General features: G+C 40.8%; 2 protein-coding genes across 4 annotated transcripts in view; both read left to right on the top strand.

Annotated features, from left to right (window-relative positions):
• The window catches only part of hepacama (hepatic and glial cell adhesion molecule a), a 17255-nt gene extending 14138 nt beyond the window's left edge, over positions 1-3117 (top strand). Inside the window, exons 6-7 of the mRNA XM_061782871.1 lie at positions 106-176; positions 2470-3117. Of these exons, the coding sequence (XP_061638855.1) occupies positions 106-176; positions 2470-2832 (434 nt within the window). The 3' untranslated portion in view covers positions 2833-3117. The remainder of the gene's footprint in view (positions 1-105; positions 177-2469) is intronic.
• An 8780-nt stretch (positions 3118-11897) lies between these two features.
• pde9ac (phosphodiesterase 9ac) overlaps positions 11898-19806 on the top strand; it is a 34725-nt gene continuing 26816 nt past the window's right edge. For 2 of the 3 annotated variants that reach the window (XM_061782866.1, XM_061782864.1), the window contains exons 1-4: positions 11898-12052; positions 12236-12398; positions 13894-13964; positions 15400-15477. In XM_061782866.1, coding sequence (XP_061638850.1) covers positions 12330-12398; positions 13894-13964; positions 15400-15477 — 218 coding nt within the window. In that variant the 5' untranslated portion in view covers positions 11898-12052; positions 12236-12329. The remainder of the gene's footprint in view (positions 12053-12235; positions 12399-13893; positions 13965-15399; positions 15478-19806) is intronic. The other variant, XM_061782867.1, reaches the window with a different exon arrangement.

Below are 19806 nucleotides of genomic sequence, written 5' to 3' on the forward strand. Positions count from 1 at the left end.
TATGTGGTATAGATTTTTTTATGTACTGTAAATTAATTATATATATTTTATATTACAATGGATTTGTCTTATATTGTACTATTGTTGTTGTTGTTGTTATTGTAGTTGATGTTGTACCGAAACCAATCACCCTCGGTCGAAGGAGTCCAATGCCCTTGTATGTACTTAACGAAGATGTAAGTGAACCTACAACAGTTTTTAAAAAATGCAAATGTGTTGTCCTTAAAAAGTTAAATACAACTGAACTGTACTTAACAAATGTACTGTACTGGATAAAAAAAGGTTAATCCACCATAACATTATGCCAAGTTTTAACATTTAATTCAGTGATTCTTTTGCATACCACTAGAGGAAGCCATATTGATACATACCACTGAAAATCACTGAAATATTGTTTCGCAGTTAAGACCTTTTCACACTGCACTTCCTCAGTGTGAAAGGCCCCCACGTCAAAACGCAACGACGACGGCAACGGGGGTGCGGCCATCCCATATTTGAAAGTGGTGACGTCACAGCCTCGAAGGAATTCGGGAGGCTTTTCCCGCTGAGTGGACCGTAACCCGGCAATATGTATTTGTCATTGTTTGAAAAGAAAAATTTTCAAACAATGCTTTGCTTATTTTAAGAAGGAGGAGGTGACGCAGCAGCAAAATAACGGAATGGGAATAATGCATTCTAATTTCACGGCAGCATTTCAGAGTTTATACTCGTTCGTGAGCTTTCAAGTTCCAGGAAGAGCGCTTCAAGGTGTTTTTCAGGCGTAGCAGGGAGCTTTCAAAGGGAGTTTGAAAGCCTCCCGCAAAGACATCTCAGTATATTACTTTTCTATTGGCCCAAAGTTCGGGAGAGTGGTACACTGCAATTATTATGCCTTCCTCCATTTCCTCCCTGCCATTTAAAGTACAAGTCCGCCAAACTAGCGCTCAGAAATCACTCAGCCAGCCCTGTTCCCATTGGAGGAGCTTTTTGCCGTCACTGCATCAACGCTCCAGAATTGAACATTTTTCTATCCGATGATGCAATGCTGAGCTTTAGACGCCCTCTGTATTGACGCGACACTCGTCATGTCAAAACGCACTAACGCCCCATCACCACACACAATGAATCGGAAAGCCGAAGGCGTCAGATGCTTTGCCAAGTGCAGTGTGAAAAGACCTTTAGTTAAGTTGATCCCTTTTGGGGGCCTTTTGGACTTTGTAGTTTTCACATGGTAACAAATTGTGTGATTTGCTAGCCACACATTTATTAATTTGCCCAGTTTGAACTTGAACACAGATTTCAGGCATTTTTTCAACATGATACAAATATAGGTTCATATCTTTACACAGTCTCAAGTCAAGGAATGAAGCTATGTGTATGCCACAAAGTACAACGCCAGTTTAATGTTTATTTTTAACACGGTTAAAGCTCTGCATTAAATATCAAATACATTTTGGAAAGAAAGAAATACAGCCACATCTGCTGGATCTGCAGGGTACTGACGCCCACCCCCTTTATAGTCACATTGACAAACAGTCGTAGTTCAGTCATTCCCAACCATTGCAATGTGCCGTGAGAGTTCATCAGGTGTGTTGCGGGAAATTATCCAATTTCACTGACTTTCATTGACACTGACCGAAAATTATTATTTAAGATACCCATGTGTGTTTTTCTTCAATTCCTGCACCAGATTTGTGTTCAACTAAACAGGTCCAGAATTCACACAGAGTAAGTAAATTTGTGAGTAAATTAAGACGAGATCGTCATTATTTCAGTATATTGGTAACTAGAGCACAATATAGACATTTTTTGAAAATGTACTTTTTATTGGATAACTTTTATTATATTTTTAAGTACTGTAGTTAATAAACCATCATATAATTGAAAAACTATCAACGGTGCACTTTTTATGAGATATTTTATTTGTCATACATATATTATGCTGTTTGGCACAACCATGTTACAAGTGCTCAGGCACCTGAAAAACATATATTACAAAAGTATTGGTGAATAACCTACTTTACTAATTTTATTTGACTGCTAATTTAGTATTGCAGTAACGGGGTGCCAAATCAATGCTAATGTTGAAGTTTTTGCTCAGTACATGCCCGTTCTGTTAGCTGCTATGCTAACTGGTCAACTACAAACTTACTGTAGCTATATCATAACTTTGATATTAACGTCTTTTTTTTTTTAGAACAACAGGGTTGCATTGATTTAAGTGACGCACTCCATTACAGCTTCAAACTTTGGAAAAATAGAAGAAGGGACTTACCTTCGGTCTCCACATTGTCAAAACAATTGGATTGATGACGTCACTTCCGTCGAGTCATGTAGCTCACTTTTCTCTCTCTCTCTCGCTCTCTCTCTTCCTCTACATGGCTAAAAAGGGTTGTGCGTATGTTGAGAGACACAACTCCAGAACATAATTAGTACTATTTCAAATATGTCTGTGTGTCTAAAAAGTGTCTCTTCACGATCACCTTCCAGGAGACTCTGGAGCGTTTGGAAGAAAGCGCTTGCAACGCTTTCAGCCAATCAGAATTGAGTTTCCCCACCACCTACGTCCCGGTCCTCCCCACCCACGCCCCCAGAACTGATCCGCCCATCTGGACAACCCCACGCAGGTACTCCCGCAGCCCCTCCCCGCTGGCACAGCTTCTCCCTCAAGCCCCGGCGGGTCCTCCCCTGAGCCCCGCTCGCTCGCCAGCCAACTCGCCCTGCTCGTCTCCACGCAGTTTCAGCCCCATCAGGAAAGTTCGGCCCCCGGTGGGGATCCCAAACATTCGCCTGCCCGTGGAGGCAGAGAGTCCCGCCCCCAGTGAGAAGACACAGGGGCCTCCACAGCAGTGACGCCGTGTTGTTATCACACATCACGTTTGCTGCATCTTGCCCGGAGGAGGACGTTTACGCCACCAACAATACTTTTGTAGCCTTTTGATGACATCTTGTAATATGAAAGTATATTGTGTCGAGCATTAATAGGTTACATGTACTATGCAGACTTCTCCTTTTGATCAACGATTCATTTCACTGGGAACGTCTGATGAGTAGTTTGGGTGCTTCCGTTTTTTAAAAATCATTTAAACCTCAAACTGTTCTTATTGTGTAACTACAAAATAAAAAACTACGATATTTTGTACTTCTACTCTCAGTTTTTCATATGTCCATACCATCCTACTACTGTATGTCTAACACAGTCCATTTACGTTTTCTCCATTGTCTACCATTGTTACTATCAACACCCACAGCAACAATAATACTCTCACTAATAGTAATACATTTTTTTCCCCCCTCAAATAACATCTATTGTTGCGGTCTTTAATACTTAAACACTGCACTGCGAATTCACAACTTATATTTCCCTAGGGGCGCACAGGATGTTTGTAATTACCAATTCCAAAAATAGATGTACAGTATATTATCCATCCATCCATTTTCTGTACCTCTTTAGCCCCACAAGGGTCGCGGGCAAAGTATATTATGTAAAATGTAATTATGTATTCTTTTCATGAAAGATATGTTGTTTATTTGTTGAAACTCATGACTAAACTATATTAAATTACTTTATACTACTACTGTATACTATAACTTTATTCATATTATCACTATTATAAAAATGACTTTGGACAAATAAAGACCTCCCTACTAAATGCTTTGCCGCTTTATAGTTAAGTGCATATAAATCTAATAAATATTTATTATTATTATAAACACACCAGTCACTGAGGAAAATATAGTACTTTGATTATGGTGATTATAATGGTAATTATGATTACTATGATTGATCTAATGATTGCTGTGATGATTGTGCATCATCATCAGCTTCATCATCATCATCATCATCAGTATTGCACATGTAGTCAATTCGTGTAGTACTATACATCTTAATACTGTACTTATTATATTTATATTATTATATTATTAAAGCTTTTGTAATATGTACCCTATTACAGTGTTATTTTATACATTATATACATACAAACACAGTAATAAATGCAATTATTAGCTGTAGTAGAATTGTGTTATGTATACTCTATTATAGCATTTTTGGTGTTTATACATACATAAATACATATATGTTGTACCTATAATAATTGATAAAGTTAGTAGTCAGTAGAATTGTGTTGTATTTATTGTATTATAGTATTGTTTATTTTAGTTTCAAATTATATTACTGCTCAATAACCTCATGCTATGATAAAGACGAAATGCTTTAAGGGTTTGTATTTTCTTTTTGACAGACTGTTATATCATTTTAGTCCATAAGATGTCACCCTCACACTGCAGTTCACATTCTTACATTTATTTTTCTTTTATTTATTTGTTTATTTATTTATTGCACTCTACTAACAGTGTACACAGTGGACTTTATTTAGCACGTTTATTGTTATAATTTAACTGGTGGGCATTGGACCCCCTAAGTATAAATCGTTACTAAAATAAGCAAGGACTTAATTGAATTAAAAAGGCAGCCTCATCAACGTCAAGAGACTTTGATTCAATGACACTGATTTACAGGCATCGTTAAGGGCACCGTGCAATCATGCAGCTTCCAATCAATCAGCTCTTGATGAAACATTCATGATTGGGTTTCATTTTAGACTGGATGTGTGTGTTTTTTAATACTTTTCTTTTTTTTTTTTTGTCCTGTTCGGCTGTTAGGTCAAGCAGGATGGAGGATCTGTATCCCTTTTATGCCGGAACAGCTTTACTGTGTCACAGTGGAGCTTCTAAGCTTCCGCTGTGGTTTCTTAGTATTATAATTGATGTTTATTGAGAATCAGAATCGATCAGTCAAACAGAACAAATTTTCTGGAGGGGAGAGAGAAACGAAGACAAAAGACAAAGCACTAATTGTAAATAGGATGAGAAAAGTAAATCATTACAACAATGAAACATTATATATGAGTGTTGCATGGGGCTGTAGTGCTACACCCTGTGAGGGAAGGACAGGACAAGATAGAACAGAACAAGGACAGGAGAAAAAGCATGCAGGAGAAGGGTTGTGAACCCCGCTGTACAACTGAAGTGTGGTGGGATTGACTATGTAAATTATAAAAGTCTATAGGACCAGAGTGTGAGTGAGGGGATACACAAGCAATTTGCATATTCCTGAGTTATTTGTCGCAATGAGTGAGCGGTCCCACACCCAGCGAAAGAGTCCCAGGGGTGTGTGCCTGCCGACACATGCAAGTGAAAAGACACCGTTTTGCATGCACAAAGACTGACAGAAGTGTCCTGTAATTGCTGTGCCTGCACCGCGGAGACTGAGGACCCCACCCAATCAATCGAGGGGTGGGATCGGGCCCAGTGGTCCACCCGAGAGCAGCCTGGTGGACGGGACATGTCCCACACCGACGGACCCAGGGCGGTCCGCCGGCCCCACCGAGGAGCCCCGACAACTGGCCCACCCCCCTGCCAAACCCCGCCCACCACACCGCCCCATACTTTTTTAGTATCCTCAAGGAAATAGTAATACATTTTTATATGTACATACGCACTGTCTTCCAACAATGAGGAACATATTGTTACGTATACACTTCTATTTTTACTGCAAAATGCAATTACATTCAAACTCAGGTTAAATGGGAGTTGGCACACACCTGCCACAATTTAAAGTGCCTCTCAACTAGTAAGTAGGCTTTTCTTGACATTTTTTGCTTTCTAGAAGAAGCCTGAAGATTTTGTGCTAACACTGATTGCTGTTTCAAACTGTGCATAATTTTTTCCACCTTGTCTAAGGCCCCAGTTGCTCAGTGTTTTGTTTGTGGCGCCAAACATAACTTTTGAAATGATGGTCAAAAAGTTCCAAGGACCAAGGCCCCCAGTTTTCCTCCCAGATCTGGAAAGAGTTCTGAAGGCGGTGGGTGCAGCAGCCAGTCTGTCTTCTGACTACCATCTTCAGTCCAACGGCCATACGGAGCGGGCAAATCATAGTCGGGAGATTGCTCTTTGCTGCGTCGCCGCACGCAATCCCTCCTCCTGCAGCACCTTTGTCCCGTGGATTGAATATGCCCACAACTCCCTCATCAGTTTTTGTCTCCTTTCAGGGCATGCTATGGTTTCCAATCCCCTCTTGTTTATGGAGCAGAAGCATCCAGTGGTGATTCCTTCTGTGAGGGAGCACCTTCGACGGATCAAAGCGATCTGGAGGGACGCCAAGGCAGCTCCTACCCGTTCGACTGAGAAGAAGAAGCGTTTGGCCGATCTCCATCGCTCCCATGCACCTGAGTACAAGGTGGGTCAGATGTTGTGGCTCTCCTACCGGGACCTCCCCCTTCAGACCGAATCACGTAAGCTCACGCCACGCCTCTTTGGACCATTTCCTGTCACCAAAATAATCAACTCCACGTCCGTACAATTAAAGCTTCCCTAGTCTCTCAAGATACATCCCACGTTTCACGTATCCCTACTCAAACCTGTCTCCACCAGTGCTCCCCAAACCATCGACGACCATCCTGCCTGCACGGTGTTGTGCATCATGGATGTGTGGCCCTGGGGTCTGGGATTTCAGTTCCTCATGGACTCAGAGGAAAATTCCTGGATCTCTCACAAGCTTGTCTTGGATGACTCCCTCATTCGGGATTTTTATGCAGGCCACCCTGGGAAGCCTGGAAGGACACCAGGGGGCGTCCATTGAGGGAGGGGTACAGTCATCACTACCTGCATTTAAGCCTGGCACTTCCAGTGTTCCAGCACAAGAGTATTCATGCACCTCCATGGTACACTGGCCGACTCTTTGCTCGTACTTTTGCTTATGGAAGAAAAATACTGTTACCAGTGTATTTATTTACTCTCTCGTGTTCGCCTCCACCTCCAGTGCTTACCTCTGTCTCCTGCTACGACACCCGGCCCAACCACACTGCCAAGCTCACTCGCCGGCTCACGCTCCAGCCTCCTGCACCCAACAACCACCTGCCCGCCCACCCCCCCCCCCCCCCCCCCCCCCCGCTCCTACTGACCATTATCACGCCCTGGAATTCTTGACCTCACGCTCCCTCCAAATAAACCCCTACCAACTGCTTCCTCTGTCTCAGTCTGCTTTTGGGTGCAGTTTAAAACCATTTGGTCACATAATGTTTGATACTGTATGTTACGTATTTAAGTACTTGTGACTTATTCTTGATGAGCTGTCCATGACCCACACAGATCCAGTATGCAATCCACCTTGTTTGATATAAAAATATGGATAAAAATATATATAATATACAGATCATATTACACTGCTTGATATAAAAAGATGAAGCTGTTTTCAGAACTCTATGTACAGTAGTTGTGAGGTTTAACCATTAGAGAGAGAGCACAAAAACGCACTCAAACACACCAAAAACAAAAGTGTCCTGGTGAATCACTATTATCAGCATAATGTGTCTTCCCCTCAGATGTCCAGCTGCACAGAAAGTCCTTTTGTCATTGAAATCGCCTATCATTTCATTGACGCCTTTTGGTTGGATAAAGGTGTGATGAGTCCTTTGGATGACACAATCATATTTGCTTGTTTCGATGCTTTTCAAATAAACGCTCATGAATACACATTGACAGAAAAGTGCGTATAATATACAGTAGACTGCTGCTATTCGAGTCAAGTGTTTAGTTGGAACTATCGGGAAACTAGTTTGATGTATTTTGGGTGGGTCAACGGCCGACTAACCGTTTGTTGTCTTAATTAAAGAGACGCTACAATACAATAAATATCATACATATGATAGTACTTTGTCACAAAAATTAGAAAAAATATTTTCAAATAGAATCTTTTGCCACCTTACAGAAAATCGCAAAAAGGCAAGTTTTTCCGCGAATAACAGAGGAGAGATTCAACAACAAAAAATCCGCTCATGGGTGAATTCACGAACGTCAAACTGCAAATATGTATAATCACTTGGGGTTCGCACATAATACAATAATTGTTTAGGTCAGTCTTTTTTTCTTTTCACACGTTCAAAACAGACTGTCTTCCATTGTGTGGTATTGTTGTTGTGGGATGTAGGCGGTGAGTTTACAACGATGTTAATTAGCCTCGAGGGACCTGGATCATGTCTGTGTGTACTGTATGCGTGTATGTGTGTGTAGCGTGTATTAGTGTGTGTGATGCTGCACCATGCTCTCCATCTCTAATTATTAACCTCCTACTCATGCCCAGTGGAGCATTTTCACTCAATTCCTGTTGATGTGAAATTCCCCAGACGAGGGGAGGGGGGTGAAAGTATTGTCGGAAAACTCTTATCTGGCTTATGCGCGAGTTTGTGGTCAGGATCTTGTTAATTGGCAGTTGGTTGGTGGGGGACTGGTTTATAAAGAGGCTCAATAGGAACAAAAGACTGTTTAGGATTTAGATTGACTTCTCTCATATAGGCAGACAAACTGGTCAGAATATTATAGGTAAATTATCGAATGAGGCGTATTCCACCATCTTACTACAGAAAGTTGTAGATTTAGCTACTGTAAATATGGCAACCATTCATCCATCCATCCATTTTCTGAGCCGCTTCTCCTCACTAGGGTCACGGGCGTGCTGGAGCCTATCCCACCTGTCATCGGGCAGGAGGCGGGGTACACCCTGAACTGGTTGCCAGCCAATCGCAGGGCACATACAAACAAAGAACCATTCACACTCACATTCACACTTACGGGCAATTTTGAGTTTTCGATTAACCTACCATGCATGTTTTTGGGATGTGGGAGGAAACCGTAGCGCCCGGAGAAAACCACACAGGCACGGGGAGAACATGCAAACTCCACACAGGCGGGGCCGGGGATTGAACCCCGCTCCTCAGAACTGTGAGGCTGACGCTCTAACCAGTCGTCCACCGTGCCGCTCTTCCCATCTACACCATTGTAAAATGATTTGAACCTTGCCCCTAAACAGCCTTTCCACCTGCTCCCCTGGACACACAATCCATCAACCTTTCTCCTTATCATCACGTCAACCAACCCCCATGTTTTTGGGATGTGGGAGGACACCGGAGTGCCCGGAGAAAACCCACTCAGGCACGGGGAGAACATGCAAACTCCACACAGGCGGGGCCGGTGATTGAACCCCGATCCTCAGAACTGTGAGACAGACGATCGAACCCAGTCGGGCCACCGTGCCGCATTGGTATTATTGATAATTATATTTTATCACATATTGTTTTATCTAGCGGCACTCCCACATCCCAAAAACATGCTTGGTAGGTTAATTGACAACTCTAAATTGCCCGTAGGTGTGAATGTGAGTGCGGATGGTTGTTTGTTTGTATGTGCCCTGCGACTGGCTGGCAACCCGTTCAGGTTGTACCCCGCCTCCTGCCCGATGACAGCTGGGATAGGCTCCAGCACGCCCACGACCCTAGTGAGGAGAAGCGGCTCAGAAAATGGATGGATTGTTTTACCTATTTTGTATTTTTTTATTGATGCTTGTGCACTTTTAATGTTGACCCTTGAGGGTGCAGCCATCCTCTCTTCCTCGTTTAATCACAACACAATTACATTTATATTAATTTAATATTGATTGTACTTTGTATCATGTTGTGTGCATATGTATTTGTAATTTAGAAAACAATAAATAATAACAAAAGCATTAAATAATATTTTTTTTAAATATTTCATTAAATTAATTGGTTTGTTTAACTATTCTTTACTAAAAAGAAGGGAAAAAACAGCATTTTTTAAATCAACTAAAACAATAAATACAGTGGTCCCTTAAAATATGAGTCACACGACTTACAAGCTTTTCGAGATACAAGCCTTCATTCAGCCAATTTTTTGTAAGGGAAACTTTAAGAGCGCTATGTGGTGTCATTGAACTCAACTCACTTCACAACAAGCAGTAGTTTGGCAGATACTAAATACTTCTTTTAAAAATGGCTTAAAGCTTTTTTATTTATTTATTTATTTATTTATTTTGTCCTGTTCAGCTGTTAGGTCAAGCAGAATGGAAACTCTGTATCCCTTTCTTGCCGGAACAGTTTTACTGTGTCACAGTGGAGTTTTTAAGCTTCCGCTGTGGTATTATAATTGCAGTTTATTGAGAATCAGACTTGATCAGTCGAACAGAACAAAGTTTCTCGAAAGGAGAGAGAAACAAAGACAAAACACAAAGCACTAATTGTAAACAGGATGAGAGAAGTAAATCATTACATTATCTACAACAATGAAACATTAAATATGAGTGTTGCATGGGGCTGTAGTGCTACACCCTGTGAGGGAAGGACAGGACAAGATAGAACAGGACAAGGACAGGAGAAGAAGCATGGAGGACAAGGGTCGTGAACCCGGCTGTACAACAAAAGTGTGGTGGCATTAATTATGTAAATTATAAAAGTCTACAGGACGAGAGTATAAGTGGGGGGATACACAAGTGATTTGCATATTCATGAGTTATTTGTTGCAGTAAGTGCGTGACCCCACACCCAGCGAAAGTGTCCTAGGGGTGTGTGCCTCCCGACACATGCAAGTGAAATGACACCGTTTTGCATGCACAAAGACTGACAGAAGTGTCCTGTAATTGCTGTGGCCGCACCGCAGCGGCTGCGGACCCCACCCAATCAATCGAGGGGCGGGATCAGGACCGGGGGTGAAGCCTTTGAATGCCACTATGAGTTGCCGTTTACTGTCAAACATAAAACAAACGGAATTATATGTTGTGTACTTAAAACAACCACATAACTTTGCCTTTAAATCTGCTAGCTAAATGCTAACACATAATGTGAAACACCGTAGACGGGCGAACGAATAGCATCTATGTGGCGGTGTTTTCACAATAAAAGCAATAGATATCTGAACACAAACGGTGCAGCAACACATTTAGACAAACATAACAATACACACAGGCCCATATTGTTTAACATCTGCAAGAAACAACTTATATTAATGCAGCTACTGAGTCACTTACAGTAGTTGTGAAAGTATCCTTCATTTGTGTCTGCGTAACAGTATTTTACTGCCTAACCGGTGGCAAGTCTTGCATACCAGAAGGCGCCACAATAAATTAATCACAATTCACAAATTGTTTAATTATTTACATTCTATGTAATTATGCTAATACGATATGTTTTTATAAAGTACAACATTACAGAGTGCTACTTTCCTAATTAAAAAACAAAAATCTTTGTTGACTCTTTGGGGGAGGCTGGAAAGGATTATTGGAAATTTTAGTCATTTCAATGAGGAAATACAAAGTGAGTGTTTTGAATTCCGAGCGGTGTCACGGAGCAAACCGATATCTCACGGCACCACTGTAGATGTGTACTTATTGTTGCTACTTCAATTATACCCAAGAGGAAGGATTTTCATCACTACTTTCACTTAACCGGCTCCACCAGCCACATGATTCCAACTCAATCGCATTGCCGGTTATCAGGCCACACGTTCCCCTCCTGATCAACTGGCTTCAAATTGCCACCAAAAATAAACCCGACTCTGAAATCTCTTCAAGTGCCTGCGTGGCCCCAACTCACCTGACCAAACCATCTGGTGGGCCTGCTCTCAAGGAGCAGGTCAGCGCATGAGTGGCCTGGGGATGAGGAGACAAGCACAAAAAAATACTAATGCTATTTTAAATGCAGTTTTAAATGTTTGAAAAAAAGAACAATAGCATGCATTTCTAGGATGTGCATTAATGAAAGAAAGCAACAGTTAGCAATAGGGCGGATTAGACATGTAGGATATCATTCTGATTGTGCATTTATTAATTAGTTTGTCTAATGGATGTGTAGTATTCATCTGCCCAATACAGGTATAATTGAAATATTGGATGTTCCAACCATTTAACCAAAGCTCTATTTTTGTGCGTTTTCCACTCAGCGTGTACAACGCAACATAGGGTCACAGGGGGTTGTCTTATTTCTCACCATAGTAACAGTCCCCCGGCAACCGGCCAGGAGAGCCAGTTATATTGATGGTACACCAAAGCCCTTTGGCTCCCTCACCGCACATCGCATCTCCATCGCCTCGCTTCGCCTCCTTCGGCTCCGTCGGTGGCGTTTTACTACTATTACTTCGCCTGTCTCCAAAGTGAGTCGGCTGCGGCATCGTCACCCCGGGGGACGTGAGCTTTGCTCACGGCTGGGAAAGCGACACTCCTCAGATTGTGAGTGTTGACTATTACTAATTTGATTAAATAGTATTTCATCAACTTGCAATAAAAAAATAAGGATAATCACTTGTTTTCTGTTCTGCTGTTATTTATGTCAAATGGGAATTACCTTACACCAAATCTGGGAATTACCTTACATCATATCAACATTTTTCCCTCATACTGTTTGCCTGATAGGAAAACATCCCTGTGATCGCCTCCTCAACTTACCCATCAGTGTCAAACCAGGTCAACATCGCCACGGGCGTGTAAGAGGAGAGGGAGGTCAAACATGGGCTCCAGCTCCTCCTCCTATGCCCCCAAAGCCATTTATCTGGATGTGGATGGGAAAGTGCAGAAGGTGAGTACAGAAAAGAAGAGAAAATAAACAAATTCCGATGACCGTTTTTGTATTTTCAGTTGAAATGTTGCAGTTTTTCAAAGAAAGAAAAGAGTGGAATACAGTAGATGAGTGATTCTCAAAATGTGGTACACATACCATGAGTAGTACACGGGCAAAAGAATCACTTAGTATAATACTCTTCAAATTAGCAACAATTAAAACATGAATGAAACAAAATAAAACGCAGAATGAACCTTGTAGCAATGCAAACAGCCAATTGAAACATTTTTAAATACAGTACACTACATTGTTTACTTTTCAAGCCCAGTGCATTTTGTAAGTACAGTTCAATTGTATTTAACTTTCAAGTGTATAATACATCCATCCATCCATCCAGTTTCTGAGCCGCTTATCCTCACAAGGGTCACGGGAGTGCTGGAGCCCATCCCAGCTATCATCAGGCAGGAGGCGGGGTACACCCTGAACCGGTTGCCAGCCAATCGCAAGGCACATATAAACAAACAACCATTCGCACTCACGTGCACACCTACGGGCAATTTAGAGTCGTCAATTAACCTACCATGCATGTTTTTGGGATGTGGGAGGAAACCCCAAAAATTTGATGTTAGGGTTCATTAAAGTCTCAAAATTGTGCATAGGGGTCAATACGAGGGTAAATTATTGTTTGTCCATACATGTCCTGAGATTGGTCAGTGACGAGTCCGGGGTGTATCCCGCCTCTTGGCCAAAGTCAGCTGGAAAATGCCATTTTATTTTATTTTTATTTCCTAATGATATACTGTATGTAAAATAGTTTAACACAATACAATACTTGCTTTAAGTCCAACCTCAAATGTCTGTTTCTTGTCACTATGTTTTTAATAATGAAATACCAGTACAGCATGCTCTTTTTCATGATATTAAATTACTATTTACCTTATTGTGATTCATTATACCAATAAATTCGTTATTGTGACCATGCCGACAGCTTATAAACTGTTTGAAAACCATGAACAAAAACATCTGCCTATGTTGAGATGTTATTGTGCACCGTCGCAAGTGCATATTGGCGTAGAGTTTAAACGGAACACTTGCTGAGTGCCTCAAGTAGAGAGCTGCTAATGACACATGTCTGCTCAAGAGCCCCAAGCCCACAATTCAGTGTTTGTCTGCTACACCTGCTCCTTTTCAAGATCACAGCAAGTTTACCATCACTTGTTTTTTTGTTTTTTTTAGTTTGGTTTTTTTCCCCCCAATTCTAAATCCATACCCATTGGGGGGAAGAGGGGCTTGTAGAAAATATAGTTGTCTTTCATGTGGTCTTTCTATTGACTATTTTTGATGGTTTGAGTGATATATGATTAGCATCCCACCCTGAGTAGGAACACTGAGGCCTTATATTAACCCCAATAGCATCAAAGGGCTGTACAGAGTGCAATTTATTCCTTTAGTTTGATGTTCATGTTTTTTTTTCTCTTGTGCAAGAATACAATTTAGTGTGTGGTCTTTACAGGTGGTGTTCAGTAGACACTGCAGTCCTTGTGATATTAAGGAGCTTCTTTGTACCTCATCCAACATCCCCAGGTTGGTATTCAATGCTTTCCTTATGTGCAATTTAAAAAAAAAATAAGAATTATGCCTTTTTATTACTAAATTGTGAGTACATACAGGATGCGTTTTATACATAAATATTATATCTGTTCTGATGGGATATACTATATTATGTCGCATGCCTAATTTTGTGATACATAGTACTGATTCAATTTTATGCCTGTTTTCTATTACATTCCATTTACTCATATGTAAATGCAAACAAAAATTATTATTTCTGGCCAGTATATCTCCTGATTCAGGTCATCTAAAAGGAAACTGTTAGCCTAATAGCATAAATGCCCAAGTTATTTTTTAACTTACAGTCGCAAAACCCATCCATTTTTCGAACCACTTATCCTCACAAGGCTCACGGGCGTGCTGGAGCCTATCAAGCTATCTTTGGGCGAGAGGCGGGGTACACCCTGAACTGGTCGCCAGCCAATCACAGGGCACATACTGTATAAACAAACAACCATTCACACTCACATTCACACCTATGGGAAATTTAGAGTCAATTACAGTCACAATATCAATTTTTAAAAAAATACCATTGTGCCTGCTAACAACCAAATGTTTTTTGTTTAGGTCTGTGTAGATTCTTAGTTATCTTAGTTAATTTGTGGAAATCTGCATAGGTTGAATCCAGGAAACTGGACTCTTGTTGTTAAATTTTCAGTTTTTTTCTTGTTTCCCAAAAACTTACAAAAAAAAAAAAGACATTTTCAGAATTTCTAGTATTCATTCATCCATTTTCTGTACCGCTTATCCTCACTAGGGTCACGGGGGTGCTAGAGCCTATCCCAGCTATCTTCGAGCGAGAGGCAGGGTACACCCTGAACTGGTCGACAGCCAATAGCAAGGCACATATAAACAAACAACCGTTCGCACTCACATTCACACCTACGGGCAATTTAGAGTCTTCAATCAACCTACAATGCATGTTTTTGGGATGTGGGAGGAAACCGGAGTACCTGGAGAAAAGCCACGCAGGCACGGGGGGAACATGCAAACCCCACAAAAGCGGAGCGAGGAATTGAACCCCAGTCCTCAGAACTGTGAGGCAGATGTGCTAACCAGTCTTTCACCGTGCCACCAATATGCTATTAGACTAATGAGATTATTTGACATAAAGTACATTACGTTTTTTGGTTTCTTAATAATAATAATAATAATAATTAGCAGTAATAGTAGTAGTTGCAGTCGTAGTCGTAGTAGTAGTAAATGTGTGGCCTGCACTTCACACTCCAAACCACATAGGGGGCAGCAAATGCAATAAGATGAATGGCTTGATTTTTATTTATTTATGGTGGCTGCTCAGAGTATTTACAATGAGCAAATGAGCTTATAATTTGCTAAATAGAATGTTTGTAATTAAGCTAATAACATTACAGTCAGTGTAACCTTTCTTGGTATGTGCTTACAATAGGAACACTGCAATCATGATGGTGGATCCAGAAGGCGCATTGGTCTCGATAGATCCCACCATGCCCACCAACTCTCCCAAGTATGCATACTATGATATTACCACACTCTGGCTTTCAAGTTAAAGTGATGACATCAGTAAGACATTGACTGACTTTATGTACAGTTCAGCCCATTGATATTCCTACCTTGGTCAAATTCAGATATTTCCTTCTATTATAATGGGTTTTTCCTAACTGGTAAATAAACGAGAAAGTGGAAAAGGTCTGTAAAAAGTTGTGTTTGAGATATATTATACTGTATACAGTGCATATAAAAAGTCTACACACACTTTTTCAAATGCCAGGTATTTGTGATGTAAAAAATGAGAACGGGACAAATCATTTTCCCACATGATATGTGTTTGGGAAATTTTGTCCCAATGAAACCAATGTTGAATTCTTTTGGACATTATTGCAAAAGGTATTTTTGGAGTAAACACACCACGACTCATCCTCAAAAGAACGTCATACAGTAATAACAGTGAAGCATGGCGGTGACAGCGTCATGCTTTGGGGCTGTTTTTCTTCAATTAGAATTATAAAGATTTGAAAACAGCAGACACTGTGATCACAAAGTCTTCGGACTTCTGCTAAAGAGCTAAAAACACATCAGGAAAAGTCTACTAGAACAGCGGACCTTTATTTGGGTTTACTCAGAGGCACTTTAAATGGTGGCAAGTGTGTGCTGACTCCCACTTAATATGAGTTTGACTGTGATTGGTTAATTCTGAACACAGCCACATCCCAGTTATAAGAGGGTGTTCACACTTGTGCAACCACTTTATCTCAGTTGTTTATTTTGACATCCCCTCTCAAACAAAAACAAAAAATCAATTGATTTGTACAGGTTATAGGTCACATTAATGGTGGAAACAATTCATCTTGGTCTCATTTTGTTACATCACAAAAACCTGGTATCTGAACAGGGCTGTGTAGACTTTTTATATCCCCAGCTGTCATCGGGCAGGAGGCGGGGTACACCCTGAACTGGTTGCCAGCCAATCGCAGGGCACATACAAACAAACAACCATTCGCACTCACAGTCACAGTCACACCTACGGGCAATTTTAGAGTCTCCAATTAATGCATGTTTTTGGGATGTGGGAAGAAACCGGAGTGCCCGGAGAAAACCCACGCAGGCACAGGGAGAACATGCAAACTCCACACAGGCGGGGCCAGGGATTGAACCCGGGTCCTCAGAACTGTGAGGCTGACGCTCTAACCAGTCCTACACCGTGCCGCCACTTTTTATATCCACTGTATGTATTTAATATTTTCATTACTTTTTCATTGTTTTTCACATTTTGAAATGTATTAGGTCCCAGACAGTTTTGCGTAAACACAATATTTGTCACCATTCTAAAAGATCCTGGTAACTTCTAAAGCAGGGGTGTCAAACTCATTTTTGTCACGGGCCACATATCCCAGTTATGACTTCCCTCGGAGGGCCGCTACGACTGTGGACCCATATAAATGAAAGATTACCTCATATACTCTAATGAAAGTATACACAACACACTGATGAATAACCAGTTTTGAAATCAGAAGCCTATAAAAACCTCTTTTCAAAGGGGGATTGGTAACAAAAAAATGCTTGCAAATATCTCAATGGTATTACACCAGAAAGCAATTAGCGATTTTAATTTGCTTTCGCGGGCCACATAAAATGATGTGGAGGGCCGGATATGGCCTCCAAGCCACCAGTTTGACACCTGTGTTCTAACGCAGTGTATTAAACTTTACAACATATTAAATATGCCTAAATGGAGAAATTGTATGGATCGTTTTGGACATACACATACAAAAGTACAAAATTAGCATTTTTTTAAAGGTCCCATGTGATCACATTTTATTTGATGTTATTTTGTCATAACCTTTGATGTTCTTTTAGCGGGTTTGCAAGATAATGTGGGTTAGAAATGACCAGGATGCCTGTTTTCAAGCTGTTCAAGTTCATCTTTTACACCTGGCAATTGAGACGGACAGATTTCTCATTAGTATTTGAACATAAATAAACTTTTTTTTTTTTTTTTAAACCTGTCTTGTTCCGCTGCATGGCCTTGCAGAATGGTGGATCTGTATACCTTTGTGCTGGAACAATTTTGCTGTGCAACAGGGGAGTTTGAAACACTCCTGCTGCTTGTTTTTTATTTTAATTTTAATTATTCTGATATTTATTGAAAATGCAGCCACTGAAAAGGGTTTTAGGTGACAGACAGAAGGGCAGAGTGGACAAGGGGGACTAAGGGTGAAAATCACAGCAGAACAATAGTGAGATAGTTTAGATATTTGAGTGTTTTCTGATTGGATCGTTTTTATTCATAATTTAAATATGGAACACAACTTTGCTCTGATTGGTCCTTGGCGATATCATGGCATCTTGTGGCTTGTGGCGGCCAAGCGTGCATAGCTACATCGTGTTTGGATCTTCGATATGGGGTCTTACTATCTTTGTGAAGCAGAATTCACCAAGTATTGGATCGTCGACCTACTAATGGGGAACGTGAGCTGAAAGGGACATGGGTGAAAATAAAAAGAGAGGGGGATATTTTTAGTTTTTGAACATAACCGGCATGCGATGTTCATTGCCCACACATATTTTGGTGCACTGGCCGCAAGCGTCGCTATTTCATCAAGTTATATTATGAATTATAGATATATTTAAGTATTGTTGTAATGCACAACATAGCAATGCAAAGCAAAGCAAATTTATTTATATACCGCATTACATACACAAGGTAACTCAATGTGCTTTACATGATTAAAGGCATTTAAAAACCATCCATCCATCCATTTTCTTTACCGCTTATCCTCACAAGGGTCACAGGCTACAGGAGCCTATCCCAGCTATCTTCGGGTGGGAGGTGGGGTAGACCCTGAACCGGTCACCAGCCAACCGCAGGACACATAGAAACAAACAACCATTTGCACTCACATTTACACCTACGGGCAATTCAGAGTCTCCAATCAACCTACCATGCATGTTTTTGGGATATGGGAGGAAACCGGAGTGCCCGGAGAAAACCCACGCAGGCACGGGGAGAACACGCAAACTCCACACAGGCGGGGCCGGGATTTGAACCCCGGTCCCCAGAACTGTGAGGCAGATGTCCTAACCAGTCGCTCACCGGGCCAGCACATTTAAAACAAAGAGGAAAAAAAAACAAAGTTAAATTAAATTAAAACAGCGTACAGTGCAAGAAATATCATTTAAAAGTTGAAATGCTCTAAAACGCACGAGAAAAAAGAAGTGTTTTTAACCTGGACTTAAAAACATTCACACTTGCGGCTGACGTCACTTCTGTTGGCAACTTATTCCATTTGTGTGCGGCATAATAGCTAAATGCTGCTTCACCATGTTTGCTTTGGATTCTGTGCTCCACCATTTGACCTTAGTCCGTCGATCTCAGAGCCCTACTAGATTTAGATTCCATTACCATTTCTTTCATGTATTTTGGACCTAAACCATTTAGTTATTTATAGACCAGTAGCAGAAGTTTAAAATCTATTCTAAAGCTGACTGGAAGCCAAAGACTTTATAATTGGAGTAATATGCTCTGACCTCTTTGTTCTGGTCAGAACCCAAGCTGCAGCATTCTGAATGAGCTGCAGCTGTTTAATCCTCTTTTTGGGGAATCAGTCAGAAGACCATTACAATAGTCTACTTGACAGTATGTATACTTTATAGACTGTATTTGTATGGCTTGGTGGCGGTTGAGAATCGCTTAAAACACGGAAATGCCGAGTTGAGTGGGTGGGTACCAACCACGTAATGGGCAGGTACTGGAATATTAATTGACAAAACTGCATCGCAACGACAGCGTATTCAAATCCACTTGTTTTGCAAGCCTTATGCCATTGACTCAATTCAATCAATAAACTGCACAGATGTCAAACTTAAACCATGCTACAGACTCATTTTGTGCTATGTGATGCATAAAATAGTAGAACATTTTGAATTTCGATGGCATGTGACCTTTAATAATGATCTCTAAAGCATCAATCTTTCTTGTGTCCTTTCAGGAAAAGATATCAATCAATATTGAAAATGACTTTAAAAAAACTGGCCAGGATAAGAATAAGTTGTTAGCACCATAATAAAAAAAGTGGTTATCGATTAAATGTAGTGTTGATGTTACCATTCTTTCATAATCTTGATCTCTATCGACATCATTTTAGATGCTTGGACATAACTCTAAAAGGTTTGAGGAGGTATTTGATTAAAGTATAGTGTCGCTATATAGTGTAGCTTCGGTATCACCCATGGACAGATGGACTGCCTGATGCAGAATTCTGGTGCTGAACTCAATTTTCAATTATATTTCCTCAATCCTTGAATTAAAAAGAAGGAACTGGTAGTGGACATTCTT

The sequence above is a fragment of the Phyllopteryx taeniolatus genome, chromosome 8 (assembly GCF_024500385.1).
Source record: "Phyllopteryx taeniolatus isolate TA_2022b chromosome 8, UOR_Ptae_1.2, whole genome shotgun sequence".
Classification (NCBI taxonomy): Eukaryota; Metazoa; Chordata; class Actinopteri; order Syngnathiformes; family Syngnathidae; genus Phyllopteryx; species Phyllopteryx taeniolatus.